This window comes from Elgaria multicarinata, chromosome 8 (assembly GCF_023053635.1).
Source record: "Elgaria multicarinata webbii isolate HBS135686 ecotype San Diego chromosome 8, rElgMul1.1.pri, whole genome shotgun sequence".
Taxonomy (NCBI): Eukaryota; Metazoa; Chordata; class Lepidosauria; order Squamata; family Anguidae; genus Elgaria; species Elgaria multicarinata.
In genome coordinates, this window is record NC_086178.1 from 38,822,433 (window position 1) to 38,836,594 (window position 14,162).

The window sequence follows — 14,162 nt, forward strand, 5'->3', positions numbered from 1 at the left end:
CTTGAGTACTTGAATAAAGGGAGTTGGGCGAAGTTCACGCTGTATGTGTTTACCAAGTTGCAAATTAGAGGTCAAGCGAAATTAAGAACGTAGGAAGAGCCATGCTGGATCAGACCAAGGGTCCAGCTAGTCCAGCATTCTGTTCACACAGTGGCCAACTAGCAAGCAGGACATGAGTGCAACGGTCATCCAAATTGGTCGTTGTCACATCTTGTGGTAGCAATTCCAGAGTCTATGTGCTGTGTGAAGAAGTATTTCCTTTTATCTGTCCTGAATTTCCCACCAATCAGCTTCATGGGATGACCCGGAGTTCTAGTATTATGAGAGAAAGAGGAAAATGTCTCCCTATCCACATTCTCCACTGTGCACAATTTTGTACACCTCTGACATATCTCCCCCTCATTATCCTTTTTTTCTATGCTAAATAGTTCCAGATGTTGTCATCTTTCCTCCTAGGGCAGTTGCTCCAGCTCCTTAATCATTTTAGTTGCTCTTTTCTGCACTTTTCCAGTTCTACAAGTTGTGTGAACCATTTTCTCATTTGATTAAAAACATTGTGGTTAAAGAAAATAAGGAGTATGACGTTCCAGCCATGTTTATCTAAGAATTACAATTTCCTTAGTAGCTCTGAGCACCTAAAACTGTAGAAATGTGTCTAAGAAATTTAAACAATGTAAATGAATAAAATGATGGTAGACTCTACTGGTATTTTGATTTGGGGGAAAGTGGCATTTTTATATTCATGATAATTAGCAGGACGCCTGGAGTAGTATTAGATGTATCTCATTCCATTCAAAGATAGAAAGAAAAACACACCACTGAAAAAATATAATTTCAGAAGAACTCCACTACTTGAGTTTGTTCATGGACCAGCAGTGAAGAGACTTCATGGGAAAAAAACGACACACTGACAGCTGTTAAACTAGACTGATAAAATGATAACCCTAGAGGCCAATGCAAAGACAATTTGTATCAGGGTGAGGGTAGGGAGTTGCCCAACTCCCTGCAGTGTAGGCAATGGGAAAACCAATTACTCGGTAATCTGCCACCACCCCTTCACATCCACCTCAGCCAGGGGACTCTGACACCTCACAGGGCACAGAAATAAGGGTTTAAGCCTACGTCCTCTATTTCAAGCCCCAAGCCTAAATAGTAGCAATACCAAACGGAAGGCTCTGAATTTAGTATTAAGACTTAAGTGGAATAAAACATGCACAAACTTTGAAATAGATGTGTAGTTTATTTACCATAAGGAAGGCGGTAAAAAGGTGTACAAAAATCAAAAGGAACCCAGAGAAACCCGTTGGAACAATGGACACACCTATTGGAACAATGCTGCAGTCAAAATTAACAAATCAGAACTTATACTTTATCTCAGAAAAGGTCTTCCAATATGATAGGAGTCAGTTCAGGATCCAAAATCTCACAGGCCTGAGAGCCAGTAATGATAAGTAGACAAAGACTGAAGATCAGAATGAAGATGAAAAATGAAGACCAAATGGCCACAATAGCCCCCCTGGCTTATACTTTCCTTGCTCAGGCCCTTTACAAATATGAAGTGAGCCTCCTTAGCCAATCCCCGTCTGGCTGTATAGTTTCCTCAGAGACAGGTGTACCCATACTCAGTTACACCCCATACTTCCACAGTAATTACACCCACCTGCCCCAATAGTTTTGTCTCATTCAGCTGCTGCTTTTGGAGTTTCAAGTCAAGGAAAGCTCTGGACTGGGGAAGGAAACTGACAAGTGTCAGTTCAAGGTAATACAGTGAGAGGATGAACCTGACAAGTAGGATTTCGACATGTACAGAGGGAATGTTGATCTGTAGTGCTAAGACCAAAGAAAGTAATTAGCAGACAGAATGTACATATTTGTGCACGAAAGAAAAATTATAATTAAAAAACCCAACCTCTTTTTGAGTTTGCAAATAAGTTACAGATATTTCCAAGTGTCTTTTCTGTATCAGTGGGGTGGGGGTGGACAGCATTGGTGAGGGCAGTGGCGACATAGTGAGGTGTGGCCTTTTTTTATTCACATCTGCTAGGTGGCTCTGTAGCCACTTGGGAGAAACCACTCAGAAGCCATTGTTTTGGGTTCACGCATCACAACAAGCCATCCTTAAAAATGCAACAAGCCACGAGTTCTCAAGGTGGCTTGTGCATGGTTATCAAACCACACTAAAGAAGCTGTGCTGGGTTCAGACATCATGACAAGCCACTCTGAAACAAAGGTGATAACCCACCATGACTTACTGTGTCACATGAAACAGGTAATTGTGGTTGATTGCATCCTGATCACGTGCCTAAGTAGATTTAGAAACTTTGCTTATCCCTTTGTAATAGGGCCAAATAAAAATATAAAGCACCAGTGATATCTTTAGTTCAGTTATCTTTTATTCTTGGAAAAAAGAGGACACATGAGAACTTTTAGCATTGTGTACTACAGCATTTCGACTTGTTTGGGGTCAATGACAACTCAATAAATAACTCTAAAATTAGAGGTTGAGAAAGCTTATGCCTTTGTTCCCTTCATTCTTTGTCAAGGAGGCTTTGCTACTTAGAAAGTAGTTCACCTGTACTCAACTAACAGTTTTGGTTTAGCAACCTACCTGCCATTTTTTGTCTCTTTTGTATCACAATTCCTGTCAATTTCCTATCAACTGTAAAGTGGACACCTTTACTACACTAATGGTAAGAAATGAAGGCAGAGAGAAACATTTGGTGTAAGAGAGGGGGCAAAAAAGCTATTAGGGTGACCGGGGAAAAAATCACATTAATGCCTACCTCCGTTCAGACTCACCCCAAGCAATCCTTATGAAATTAAATAATATTTTATTCACCTATAGCCATGTTCCATGAAAATGGATGAAATACCAAATGAGTTCTTAGGCTGCATTCCTATGCCCTTGTGTCCAATCCCCATATTTCCAATTTGGTGCCCTCCAGATGTTTTGAACATCTCCCAGCTTTCCTAGCCATTGACCATGCTGGTTGGGGCTGATGAGAACTGAAGTCCAAAACATCTAGAAGGGACACCAGATTTTGGATGGATATCATAGAACACAGTGAGAGTTATATAAAAATTAAAGCTATATGGATTATGCATGCTCAACAGTGTTAAATAATGCCTAATATGTAAGAACACAATCGTAATTTTAAAATGTTAGAAAGGTCACATCAATTATTTCCTTTGAGTTTGAAGCGAAGTGAGGGAGAGAAGCAAGATTTCTGCTCATTAGTCAAGGCATCTAGATGTACATATAACTACCTATATTTCAACAGCAACAGTGAGGAGTAACATCAACCAGGGATGGTGTGTGGCTACACTGGAGAAACAACACCAGGAAAGGCTTAAAACCCATTCAAAAAACAAAACAAAAAAACAAAATCGCCACACAAAAGATGTTGGGAAAACCAATCATGGGCACTTGCATATCAACTCTAATTTGGCTCTGAGGATTCATGTGGAAGGCTGTGTATTTGGACATATTTTTACTTTCCATTTCCTGAATTTGTACACAAGGTTTAAGCACAAGGTGAGTGAAAATGACAGTCTAATAATAGCAGGAAAGTTTTTGAACTCCTCCACAGCTTATTATGAACAAAATAATGGGAGCTTGGTCCAAATTTTAAAGGGGAATTAAAATAGACAGTAGGTATAGGTTTATTTTATTTTGTTTACTCTCTCTTCATTAAGAGGAGCTGACAAACTAAAAGAAAACACAATATAGAGTGGGATACAAATTGCCTTTGTTAAGCAAGCCAGAACCCCAGAATTATCATAATTAAGTTAATCTTTGAACAAAAACATCTGCTTGCTTTGTAAGTCAACACCCTATGGAAAGAACACATATTAAATAAGTGCATATAAAAATCATGTCCACGGTAGCCTGTTGATCTCAGACAGAAATTGGCAATTTATCACCCACATCCACAGTTAAACTGAACCAAATGGAAACAAACTTCTATCGATGCTGCTATTAAAAAGCAACAAGTTTAGTGAATATCTCTGCCTTCCAACACCTACAAAATACACAAGATGTGTTGAGGTAAACAATGTCTATCGACTAGCCACAAACTATTAAAATAGCTCCTTGATCACCTATCTATCAACTCCTGTAATTTGTATCACAAAAGAATTTTAATGGAAATATGATCAAGAAATCAAACAATGTAGCTCCAACATGAGGCAAATTCTTCATGAATAGTGTGTTTAAATTCCACTGAAACCACATATATATAAATTATGCTTGGAGAAATATTCAGACCTTTTCCGTATTCACTCCCCTTCTAGTAGCATATGAAATATGAGGCATATTTTGGCCCAAATCCTTAATTCACGATATTTTATATAGTGATCAGTTTTGCTCTGTCTTTTTACTTTACATATATGGATTTATATTTGTCATTGATAGTACTGTTGACTTCAGAATTAGCATCTGTATTGATAGGCCTAGATCAATGTACAAAGTATTAGAACTAAAGGTGACCAGATACAGAAACATATTCATGAGACAGGTATATCAGCTTTCACCAAGAAATGCTAAGAAAACTAGCACTGGCATTTATTTTGCAAAGAACTAAATACTGAATAACACTCCTGCAGAAAAGGAGTACAGTATCCACTAAACAGGAAAAAATTACAAGTGAGGAAGAACCAATCCCAAGTTAAGGTTCGAGATAGTAAATATGTGCTGGCTTCAGTAACTCTGTAGGGAGAATCTTTCAGGCTTGTTTCAATTAATCAGGATGTACAATGTGTTGCAACATATAGTCTGGTAAGACATTTAAATCAAGAAATTAATTATGTTTTGTACTGACCATTTGAAATCACATTAAATACAGTGTTCAGAATAATGACATTTTGATATTTTATTGACTGATTGGTCAGAGTATTTCTATTATGCAATAGATGGCAGTTCACAACATTACTGAGGCAGTCAGGAAAGTACTGCATCTATCTTGGGAATGATCCTGAAGATTTAACAAAATTGGTTAGTGCAAACGCTGACAAAGACATACATGCTTTTTCTAATGTTTATTTTTTTCCACCTGCAAACTGTAGCAAAACATGATCAGCTTTATTATGCAGACAGGTATCCCTCTACATTATAGAGAATTTAGGCATGTATAAATAGAAGAGCTCTTTAGGAAAGGAAAAAGACGTCAAGAAATGAATAAAACCTTCAGTTTTGAACTCATAACTCCCATCAGTAATGGTTAAAATGATGTAGGTCATTCATTCCAAGAGATACAACAGCACCTTAAAGTGGCTGATCTATTTCTCCCAGTAACATTTTTCACATAACAATGTGTTAAAAGTTACAAATACTGATATGCACAAATAACTAATTCCTAAGAAAAATATGTACAGTACTGCAGCATAATGAATGTGATATCTGCAATAACTTAATATTAGCCAATTTTAATATACATGATACCATTAACATTCTCCTGCCACTGCACAAATTAAAAGATGTTACCACAGCCCCCTGTTTTGCACATTACCTGGTGTTCCTTGGTTTTAATACACAATGCAGGCTTTTTTTTATAAAGACTTCTTGTGTGTTTAAAGCTAAGGTCAGTGAAACAAGACAACAGTGCAAGAGGCGCAGAGATGTTATGTAATCACATAAGAGTTCTTTTAGGTAAAGTGTCTATAAGGCTATAAAAAAGGATTGGTTGATGAACTTCCTGATGGAAATTGCCCGGCTGGTGCACCGGCCTAAAAAAAAAAGAGGAAAAGTCTCACACAAAATAATTACAGCTTTATGCAAATCATACTACATCAACACACTGAATTGAAATAACAATTGTTTGAGTTGATCCCAGCATGTCAAAAGTATTAATTCAGGGAACAAGAGGAATTTCATACTATAAATGTTTTCCCCTCAGCTATGCTTGGAAAAATACTCAGCCTGTGTTTGAGTCAGTTTCTCTAATTTGCTCTTTTTCTTTTTAAATGAAAGACTGTTATAACACATTGCCAGATATAGGTGCATGAAACTGGGCTGACTACAGCAGACTTCCTATGGCAGCCCCTCCAGCCCCCTGAAAATGCTACAGCAGGTAAAAGACTTTGCTGAATGGGATGAGCTATGGTGCAGAGGGGAAGTCGCATACACATGACTTTGGATGAGCAGTGCTCAATTTCTTTTTACTGTGGGACTAATTGTCCATTAACACAGTCTTGGTAAACACACAGAACAAGAGCTAACAAAACACTGCAGCTGTTCCTTTAATGTAGGAAAATACACGGGGTGTGAAATGGCGCAGGGAATGAGAGCGTTTATTATTGAGGGGGTGCAGCTATAACCCCTAAAGACATAAAAAGTCAAGATTAAAAAGTTTAAACAGCATGGTTCATAAATGGTCCTTCCATCTCTCATTAAACAGTCTTATAAATTCAAGTCAGTATTGGAGTAACACGACACATTACTCTCTAAATCTGAAAGACTACTAAATCATCAGGCTTCACTTACCATAAAAGGATTACTAGATACTCCAACAGCTGTAACTTGACCAAATGGGGTTACTACTGGTTTTGCCTGCCCAAATGCAGCAAAGCCTGCACCTATGTAATAAAGTATCATAAGTTAATTTTAGAGTGGTGATAAAGTATTGCAGTATGCATCTACTCTATCTCCTGCAATTAATCTCTTGATCATTGTGTCAATAATTTTTTGACCCCAATGAAAACAATGGAATCAGATTCCAATACTGCTATAAATTATGTAACAAGTTTCAATTTGTTGACTTGCTTCCCCATTCTAGGTTTTCTTCAACAAAATCATTTAAGTTAAAAACACAACTTGAAACGTTCTGAGCATAAGTAACCAGCCCAATGGTATCTTGTTCCCACTTTAACACTGGGGTCCTAGATATGTCTGAAACATAGAAATGCTAGTTAGGAAAGCCTAGGAAACATCAGTTTCTTACATTAACATAATTAAGTACACTTTTATAAACTTTACGATATAAAATTATACAGAAATTTATTTATTTATTTATTTTAGTCAATCATCCAGTAATACAGTTGTCAGATCATTGTTAAAGATTCAGAGCACCATCCCAAAGAGATGCCCTGCATTTGCGAAGTAGCAACTTAGCTGGGATTACTAGGTTTTTCTAAGGTCAAACATAATTCATAACAACGGCCATTCCTGTGTTTAAGGATAGGGAATGTAAAAATATAAAATATGCAATAGTCTGATCAGATGAACTTCCTCATCCTGCACAGCCCTATACCATCAGTTACATCCTGAGGCTACAATGTAACATTCAAGTGATCAGCTGATGAAAGTATGGCACAGACAGAACAGGCAAAAATATCTCAAGATAAACAGAAGAATTACTAAAATGTTCTTAAATTGCTCTTGTACTCCCAATCTGCTGAAATAAAATGTAACATGCAAACATTTACCATTAGGTTGCTGGGTGAAAGCAGCTTGAGGAAAGGCTGCCTGGCCTGGGAATGCAGGCTGTTGGAAGTTACCACTAAAGCTAGTAGGAAGACTGTATGAGGCTGTTGTTCCAAATCCTGCAGGCATGCTCATGGATGCTGTGCCAAATGTTGCTGCTGGTAAGGAAAATGTAGCATTCAATTACTTTTGAATGGTGTTCGACTGTTACTATGAAGTCACGCTAAATAGCATGGCCACAGAATCCCTTATGAAGCAGCCAGTCACATGGCTAGCCTTAAAACCATTAAGCTTCTGGATTTTCTAGGAACATGGCCAAAGCTTGTTTGGTCTGCTCCCTTTGATCAACATAACATTTGCCAGTCATTCTTCCTAGATATTTCAAAATGTTTTTTTCTTGAAACAGAATATGGAGATATCATAGGCAACAGCTAACTATCAATGATTTTCAGTGGAAAGTAACGTAAGATAGAGGAAAAGCCCCTTAATTGAAAGAATGTCATGGATCCATTTAGCTCAGTATTTCCAGAAACAAGTGTGCAGAAAATGCAGTAATTGTTACTAACCACTCCAGGTGCAAGGCACCATTACATTCTGTCCAATACACAGCAGCAGCTAAGATCCAGGAGCTACTTTGTTAGGCTAATTGAATTTTGACTCTGACAACTGACCCACCAACAGATTTTTAAGGAGGCCACTGTTGAAGAAAAACTGCTAAAGCGTCCTTTGTTTCATGTGACTAGTTCCATTCTTTCTTGCATCCTGGCTGGGTTGTGAAAGAAATATTGTTCAATGACAGCATTGTATGTGAAGCAGTCTATTAAACAATTTAATTTTTTCCATAATTTGACTAGGTATATTAAGCATCTCCTGACTAGAATTTCTAGCAGATTGTTTTTACTGAACTAGCTATTATTATTTCTTTGTTTATAGAACTTGGGGCAGTAAAAACATAGGAAGCTGCCTTATACAGAGTCAGACTGCGGGTCCATCTAGGCAGTACTGCTGACATTGACTGGCAGCATCTCTCCAGGGTTACAGGCAGCATTCTTTTCCAGGCCTACCTGGAGATGCCAGGGATCAAACCTGGGACCTTCTGCATGCAAAGCAGGTGCTCTACCACTGAGCTACGGCCCCTCCCCTATGCCAATATCCAATGGTGTCTTTCTACAAATTCAATTAGCGCTAGTGGAGCTCTGCTGAATCTTTCTATTGTGTAAGCAAGTTGCCTGTTGCACAAGTGGAACACACAACGGGTTGCACTAACAATGCACAACTGCTTCCACAACCACTTTTATATAAATGTAATTTTAAATGAATTCCCCTCTTGTGCATAGGTCAGAACCTGGTTTCTGCTAGTACAACAATAGTGTGACATAATTGCATATTGTCACTTATCTCCATTTTTTTTTGTAGAGAACTGGCACAACTTTATTTCTATGTCACAATATCCATCAATCAATAGTTATGGCTAGCCAGGAAAGACGTGACGTAAGTGCTTATTAAAGTAATTGCAGAATAAAGAGGCACACATAAATATAAGACAAGATACAGATAGTGCACTAACAGAACTTACAGAAGCTACTATTAGCAGGGAGGATACGTAATAATGAAACTTGCTAAAACAGCAAATCCAAACACATTGTAACAATACACAATGGTTTGTCATTACTAGTTTCACTTGAACTATGAACACAAGCTTCAAAACTCACTCACTTTAAAGCATCTACTAGTGTGACCATGGAGGTAGCAGTTTTAGCTTACAATCCTAAGAACACTTACTTGACAACAAGTCCCAATGAAATTAATAGCATGTACTTTTGAATACAAGTGCTTAGGACTGAGGTGTCTTATGTTTATATAAAGTAATGTCAATATGTACTTGAAGTGAATCACCATCCATGCCCACTCCATTTCAAAATATGGAAGGAGGGTTGAAAAACTGTACATGCAGAAAAACCAGTAACCAGCAGTAAGCTTTCACAAGCAAATGAACAGTAAGCCACATGAAACCTATATAAAATGTGGCCACCTACCAAAGTGAGCCTGAGGAAATATATGAGAGTGCATTGCTCCTGAGAGGCCTTATGAGAAGTCACAAAGAGACAGTGTCAAATAATTTATAAACGACTTCTTGCTAAAATATTTTTGCATGGTAAAATAATCAGTATTTAAACACCTTTTTAAATGTTCAGAATACTTTATAGATAGGTTTCGAAGTTACTTTGTTAAACTGGTCAGAAACTGATATCTTTTAACCAAGTCAAGTTCATTCCTTTAATATGGACACAACCTAAATGTTTTACTATGCATAAGGGTGAAAAAGCTTCAAGGTAAAAGAGATACTAATGTTATTAACATACCTTATATTTGTTAAAGGAAATTCAAATATTAAAGCGTTTTAAAAGTACAGTGTAAGTGTCTGAAACACAAATATATTATTGACTCGATTTACCCTTCAAAAATCAGGATGGGGAACATTTTTATTTGAACCTATGCATGTGTCCTTTTCTAATTGTTTGACCCACCTAGATAAATAAAACAGCCACAACAATATTAAGCATCTGATTTCATAAGAGCAGGAGTATATCTAACATGTTAATTTACCTCAAATTTACAAATCTATAATTACAGAAGGTAAAAACATGAATTGTTAGCAAGCATAATTGCATGTTTTCTTTTTCTAACCTGGTGCTCCTCTGTTATTGGTTTGGAATGGGTTCGTTGAAGGTGCTACAGCAGCTACGGGGGCAGCCACAAATGGATTTGTGGATGGTGTTGCTGAAAAATGAAGCATTGACATTATGAAACACTATACATCCCTCAAATTGTCCATCAAAAGAACACAGTATGACAATTCAGTCTAAGATGTATTTCATCAATGAACCAGATAGATCACAGTATGACAACTCAGTCTGAGATATATTTCATCAATGAACCAGTTAAGGTTATCATATCTTGGCTTAGCACCCACTGATAAATAATAAGTCAAGATATGAATCACCCTTTTGCCTGTGCAGGCAGTCTTTTCACACTTCCCTTTGTGTAAGCTGTGATTAAACCAAGAAGCCTTTGATTAATCATAGTTTACAATTTAACTCAAACTGGGAAACTATGGTTATCAGATCCAAAACAAGCCATGATACAAGCCAAATGCAAACCCCGGTTTAATATCCTGGCTTGTTCTGAAACTGGTAAGCACAGTTTTCTGGTTCAGAAAACTCAGGCAACAACGGTTAACAGAAAACCTCCAGATTTTCTTGCACTAAGCTGAGATAGAATCATTCAAATGCTGCTGCAAAAATTGCCTTTGGGATAAATCCTAACTATGGATACAGGAAAAAACAGAATCTTGAAACAAAACTTAGAAAAAAGAATTAGTAATTTTATAGTACCTCCAAATTGAGCAGGTACACTTGATGACGCAGGCTGTGTCTGTGTATTAGCACCCACTGGTACTGTTCCAAAAGCATTACTGAAAATAATTCACATTCATCAACATCAGAGCCAGTTACTTAACAATTAGACACCTACAGCTAATTATTGTATATGGAAACGTAGCTGTTTTATCACATTTTGTAGAAAACAATAGGTATAATAGTTGCAACCATTCTTAAAGAACAAGTCAAAAGCTAACCACATCCCCCAGTAGCCAACAGTATGCAAACCAATAAGACAAAAGAAACTTAGATAAGGTATCTAGCAGAAACCTGCACTTCCAGTTAGTAACAAGATTGTATTAACTTTCTTTTGACATGACCAATATCAAACTTTCCAAATCTTGTGCTATCAACAGGTTTAAGCCAGTTATGGAATTAATACCAATGTAAACACTCATACACAAATGACTTATCACTGAAGATAATGTAGGCAATGAGAATGCTGAACCCCCCAACCCCCCATTGTCCAGTATATTTGTTTCAATCTAGTTGGTGGTATTAGTAGCAAGCTTTAAGCTTTAGTAAACCACTACCTCCAGCCGTTCCATGCCTTAGCTCAGGGATGGGTAAACTCTGGCTCTCCAGAAGCTGTTGGGTTGCATCATCCCTGACTATTGGCCATGATGGCTAGGACTGATGGGAGTTGGAGTCCAACTACATCTGGAGGGCCACAAGCTTACCTTCCCTGCTGTAACTGAACCTGCAGTTTTAAAATTATGGATTTTAGAAAAAATTGCACTTCTTCAAAAGTGTACCATTTCATTTTTACTGTTTGTAAACTCAATTGGTTTACATTAACTTCTATCAAGAAAGAGTACCTGCTAACATTACTGGTGGAAGTATATGCATTACTAGAGGTTGCTGTGGAGCTGAACACACTGTCTAATTCTGCTAGAGCTGCATACTTGTCTGAAGATGCACTTGGCTGACTTGGGGCTGACACAGCAGGACCTGCTGGTGCTGTACTGGCAGCAAAGCCACTTCCTTGATCATTACCACCTACAAAAAAAGATACCAGATTAAAAATTCACACAAGATTTCTTTAGAGCATAAATTAGCAATGGTGATATCTTTATTGGATAATCTACTGTTAGGGAATTAAAACCATGGTTCTCCCTGCCGCCTCCACACCCACACCCCCAATTTCCATTTTATAATACACTCAAGGCCATACTCCCAATAAATGCAATTTTTGCCATTTTCTTCAGGGGAGAATGGAGGCTATTCTTCCAACACTCTGTCAAACACAACCATTTATTCATCTCCTTTTCAGCTTGGATTCCAAACTCAACTGAGGTTTCTCGCTTCCCCCGCCTTAATGCCACAAAACTATGGTAAAATCTTAATAAATAGACATCATAGACCTAGGCTGAACATTTACATGCAGTATAATCAGTTTAATGAAGACCCAGCCATAAATAGTAAGGCTTCCCTGTAGATGCTTGTTTTAACTACTACTCGTATGTAGCAGCTAACCAAGCAGACTAAACAGTACTGTCCACACCACTGACAGGTAAAAAACAAAACAACCCCCCCCCCCCAGACCTGTGGTAGGAACAAATGGTCTGAACCAAGTGAACAGCTGATGTGTAGGAATGGCTTTTCACATGGCATCAGCCATTTGAAGCAGCCCTCATGTGGTGAACCACCAAACATCGGGGCCTGCTCCTGCTGGACTCTTCCCCCCCCCCACAGGGCAAACTGCCATCTTGGCCCTGTGGGGAAGAAGAAGGACCGAGGGGACAGGAGCAGGCAGAAGTAACATCGGGGCCTGCTCCTGCTGGACTCTTCCCCCCCCCCACAGGGCAAACTGCCATCTTGGCCCTGTGGGAAAGAAGAAGGACCGAGGGGACAGGAGCAGGCAGAAGTAACATCGGGGTCTGCTCCTGCTGGACTCTTTCCCCCCCCCACAGGGCAAACTGCCATCTTGGCCCTGTGGGGAAGAAGAAGGACCGAGGGGACAGGAGCAGGCAGAAGTAACATCGGGGCCTGCTCCTGCTGGACTCTTCCCCCCCCCCCCCCCCGCACAGGGCAAACTGCCATCTTGGCCCTGTGGGAAAGAAGAAGGACCGAGGGGACAGGAGCAGGCAGAAGTAACATCGGGGTCTGCTCCTGCTGGACTCTTTCCCCCCCCCCCCACAGGGCAAACTGCCATCTTGGCCCTGTGGGGAAGAAGAAGGACCGAGGGGACAGGAGCAGGCAGAAGTAACATCGGGGCCTGCTCCTGCTGGACTCTCTCTCTCTTTCTCTCTCCTCCCTCCCTCCCTCCTTGATTCCTTTTCCTTGTGTGTCATGTCTTTATTAGATTGTAAGCCTGAGGGCAGGGACTGTCTTTTTTGCTAAGTGTAAGCCGCTCCGAGAGCCTTTTTTGGCTGAGGAGCGGGGTATAAGTATGATAAATAAATAAAATAATAAAAAAAAAATCTTGGGTTTACAGAAAACGAAAGGAATAAGTCACTTGCACATTGGCAATAGATGGACTAAGATTTGGGGACATCAGAAAAAAGTACTTGATTTCCATTTGTATTATTCTTGAAGAAATACTTGATATTTTTTCAGTGTATGAGAAAGATACATTGCAAGTTTAATTCAAGGTGTAAAGATATGTGATTTTATCTGTACATTAAGTGCATATGCTTACCAAGATTTTAAAAAAAACAAATTAACCAATTAAATTGCTTCAACCCCGAACAGCTCAACGTAAGTATTACTTTATAGGGTTAAACATGTAACAACATCAAAATCTTAAAGAGTGTAGTAATAGTGGCCAGGTTATTGTCCTATAAATGATAGTTAAATATTTCACTATCATGAGCCTTATGGTCCTTAAACTCAGGAGGGAGATTCCTGAATTTACTGTCTGAGCACCCAACAAAATCAGGATGAATGCTATAGGGCTTTCTCCCCATTTACTTCCAGACACTTTGCCTTTTTTGATGAGAAAGTTCTTTTTTAAAACTGACCAGAGCAAATTAGATTTTAGAAATCATTTGAAATTGGTTTGAACTTTTATCCATATATGCAATTTTGGTTTTTTAGTAAATTAATATTTATAATTCAATTGTTTAATACTGCTCACGTATTATAATTCCTATCCTCACTGAGCCATGAAGCTCACTGTGCATTCTTGGGCTCATGATTTATTTGCTTTTCTTAATATTTATATACCACCCCTCAACAAGCTCTCAGGGCAATTTAAAATTTTTAAATTGCAACAAACAGAATAACCTCCCAAACAAGACTATAATGGGAGGTAGATGGGGAGAAAAGAGCCATGTATGCTGCCCTTAGCGGAAGGTTGG

The 14,162-nt window shown here is 38.6% G+C and overlaps 1 protein-coding gene across 11 annotated transcripts in view; it reads right to left on the reverse strand.

Moving 5' to 3' along the window:
- Positions 1 to 4,522: 4,522 nt before the first annotated feature.
- Positions 4,523 to 14,162, reverse strand: part of AGFG1 (ArfGAP with FG repeats 1) — a 29,989-nt gene continuing 20,349 nt past the window's right edge. For 5 of the 11 annotated variants that reach the window (XM_063132182.1, XM_063132187.1, XM_063132190.1 and 2 more), the window contains 7 exons: positions 11,679 to 11,859; positions 10,816 to 10,895; positions 10,109 to 10,201; positions 9,457 to 9,504; positions 7,423 to 7,578; positions 6,482 to 6,573; positions 4,523 to 5,724 (listed from right to left, as the gene is read on the reverse strand). In XM_063132182.1, coding sequence (XP_062988252.1) covers positions 5,665 to 5,724; positions 6,482 to 6,573; positions 7,423 to 7,578; positions 9,457 to 9,504; positions 10,109 to 10,201; positions 10,816 to 10,895; positions 11,679 to 11,859 — 710 coding nt within the window. In that variant the 3' untranslated portion in view covers positions 4,523 to 5,664. The remainder of the gene's footprint in view (positions 5,725 to 6,481; positions 6,574 to 7,422; positions 7,579 to 9,456; positions 9,505 to 10,108; positions 10,202 to 10,815; positions 10,896 to 11,678; positions 11,860 to 14,162) is intronic. The other 6 variants (XM_063132193.1, XM_063132184.1, XM_063132189.1 and 3 more) reach the window with 4 other exon arrangements.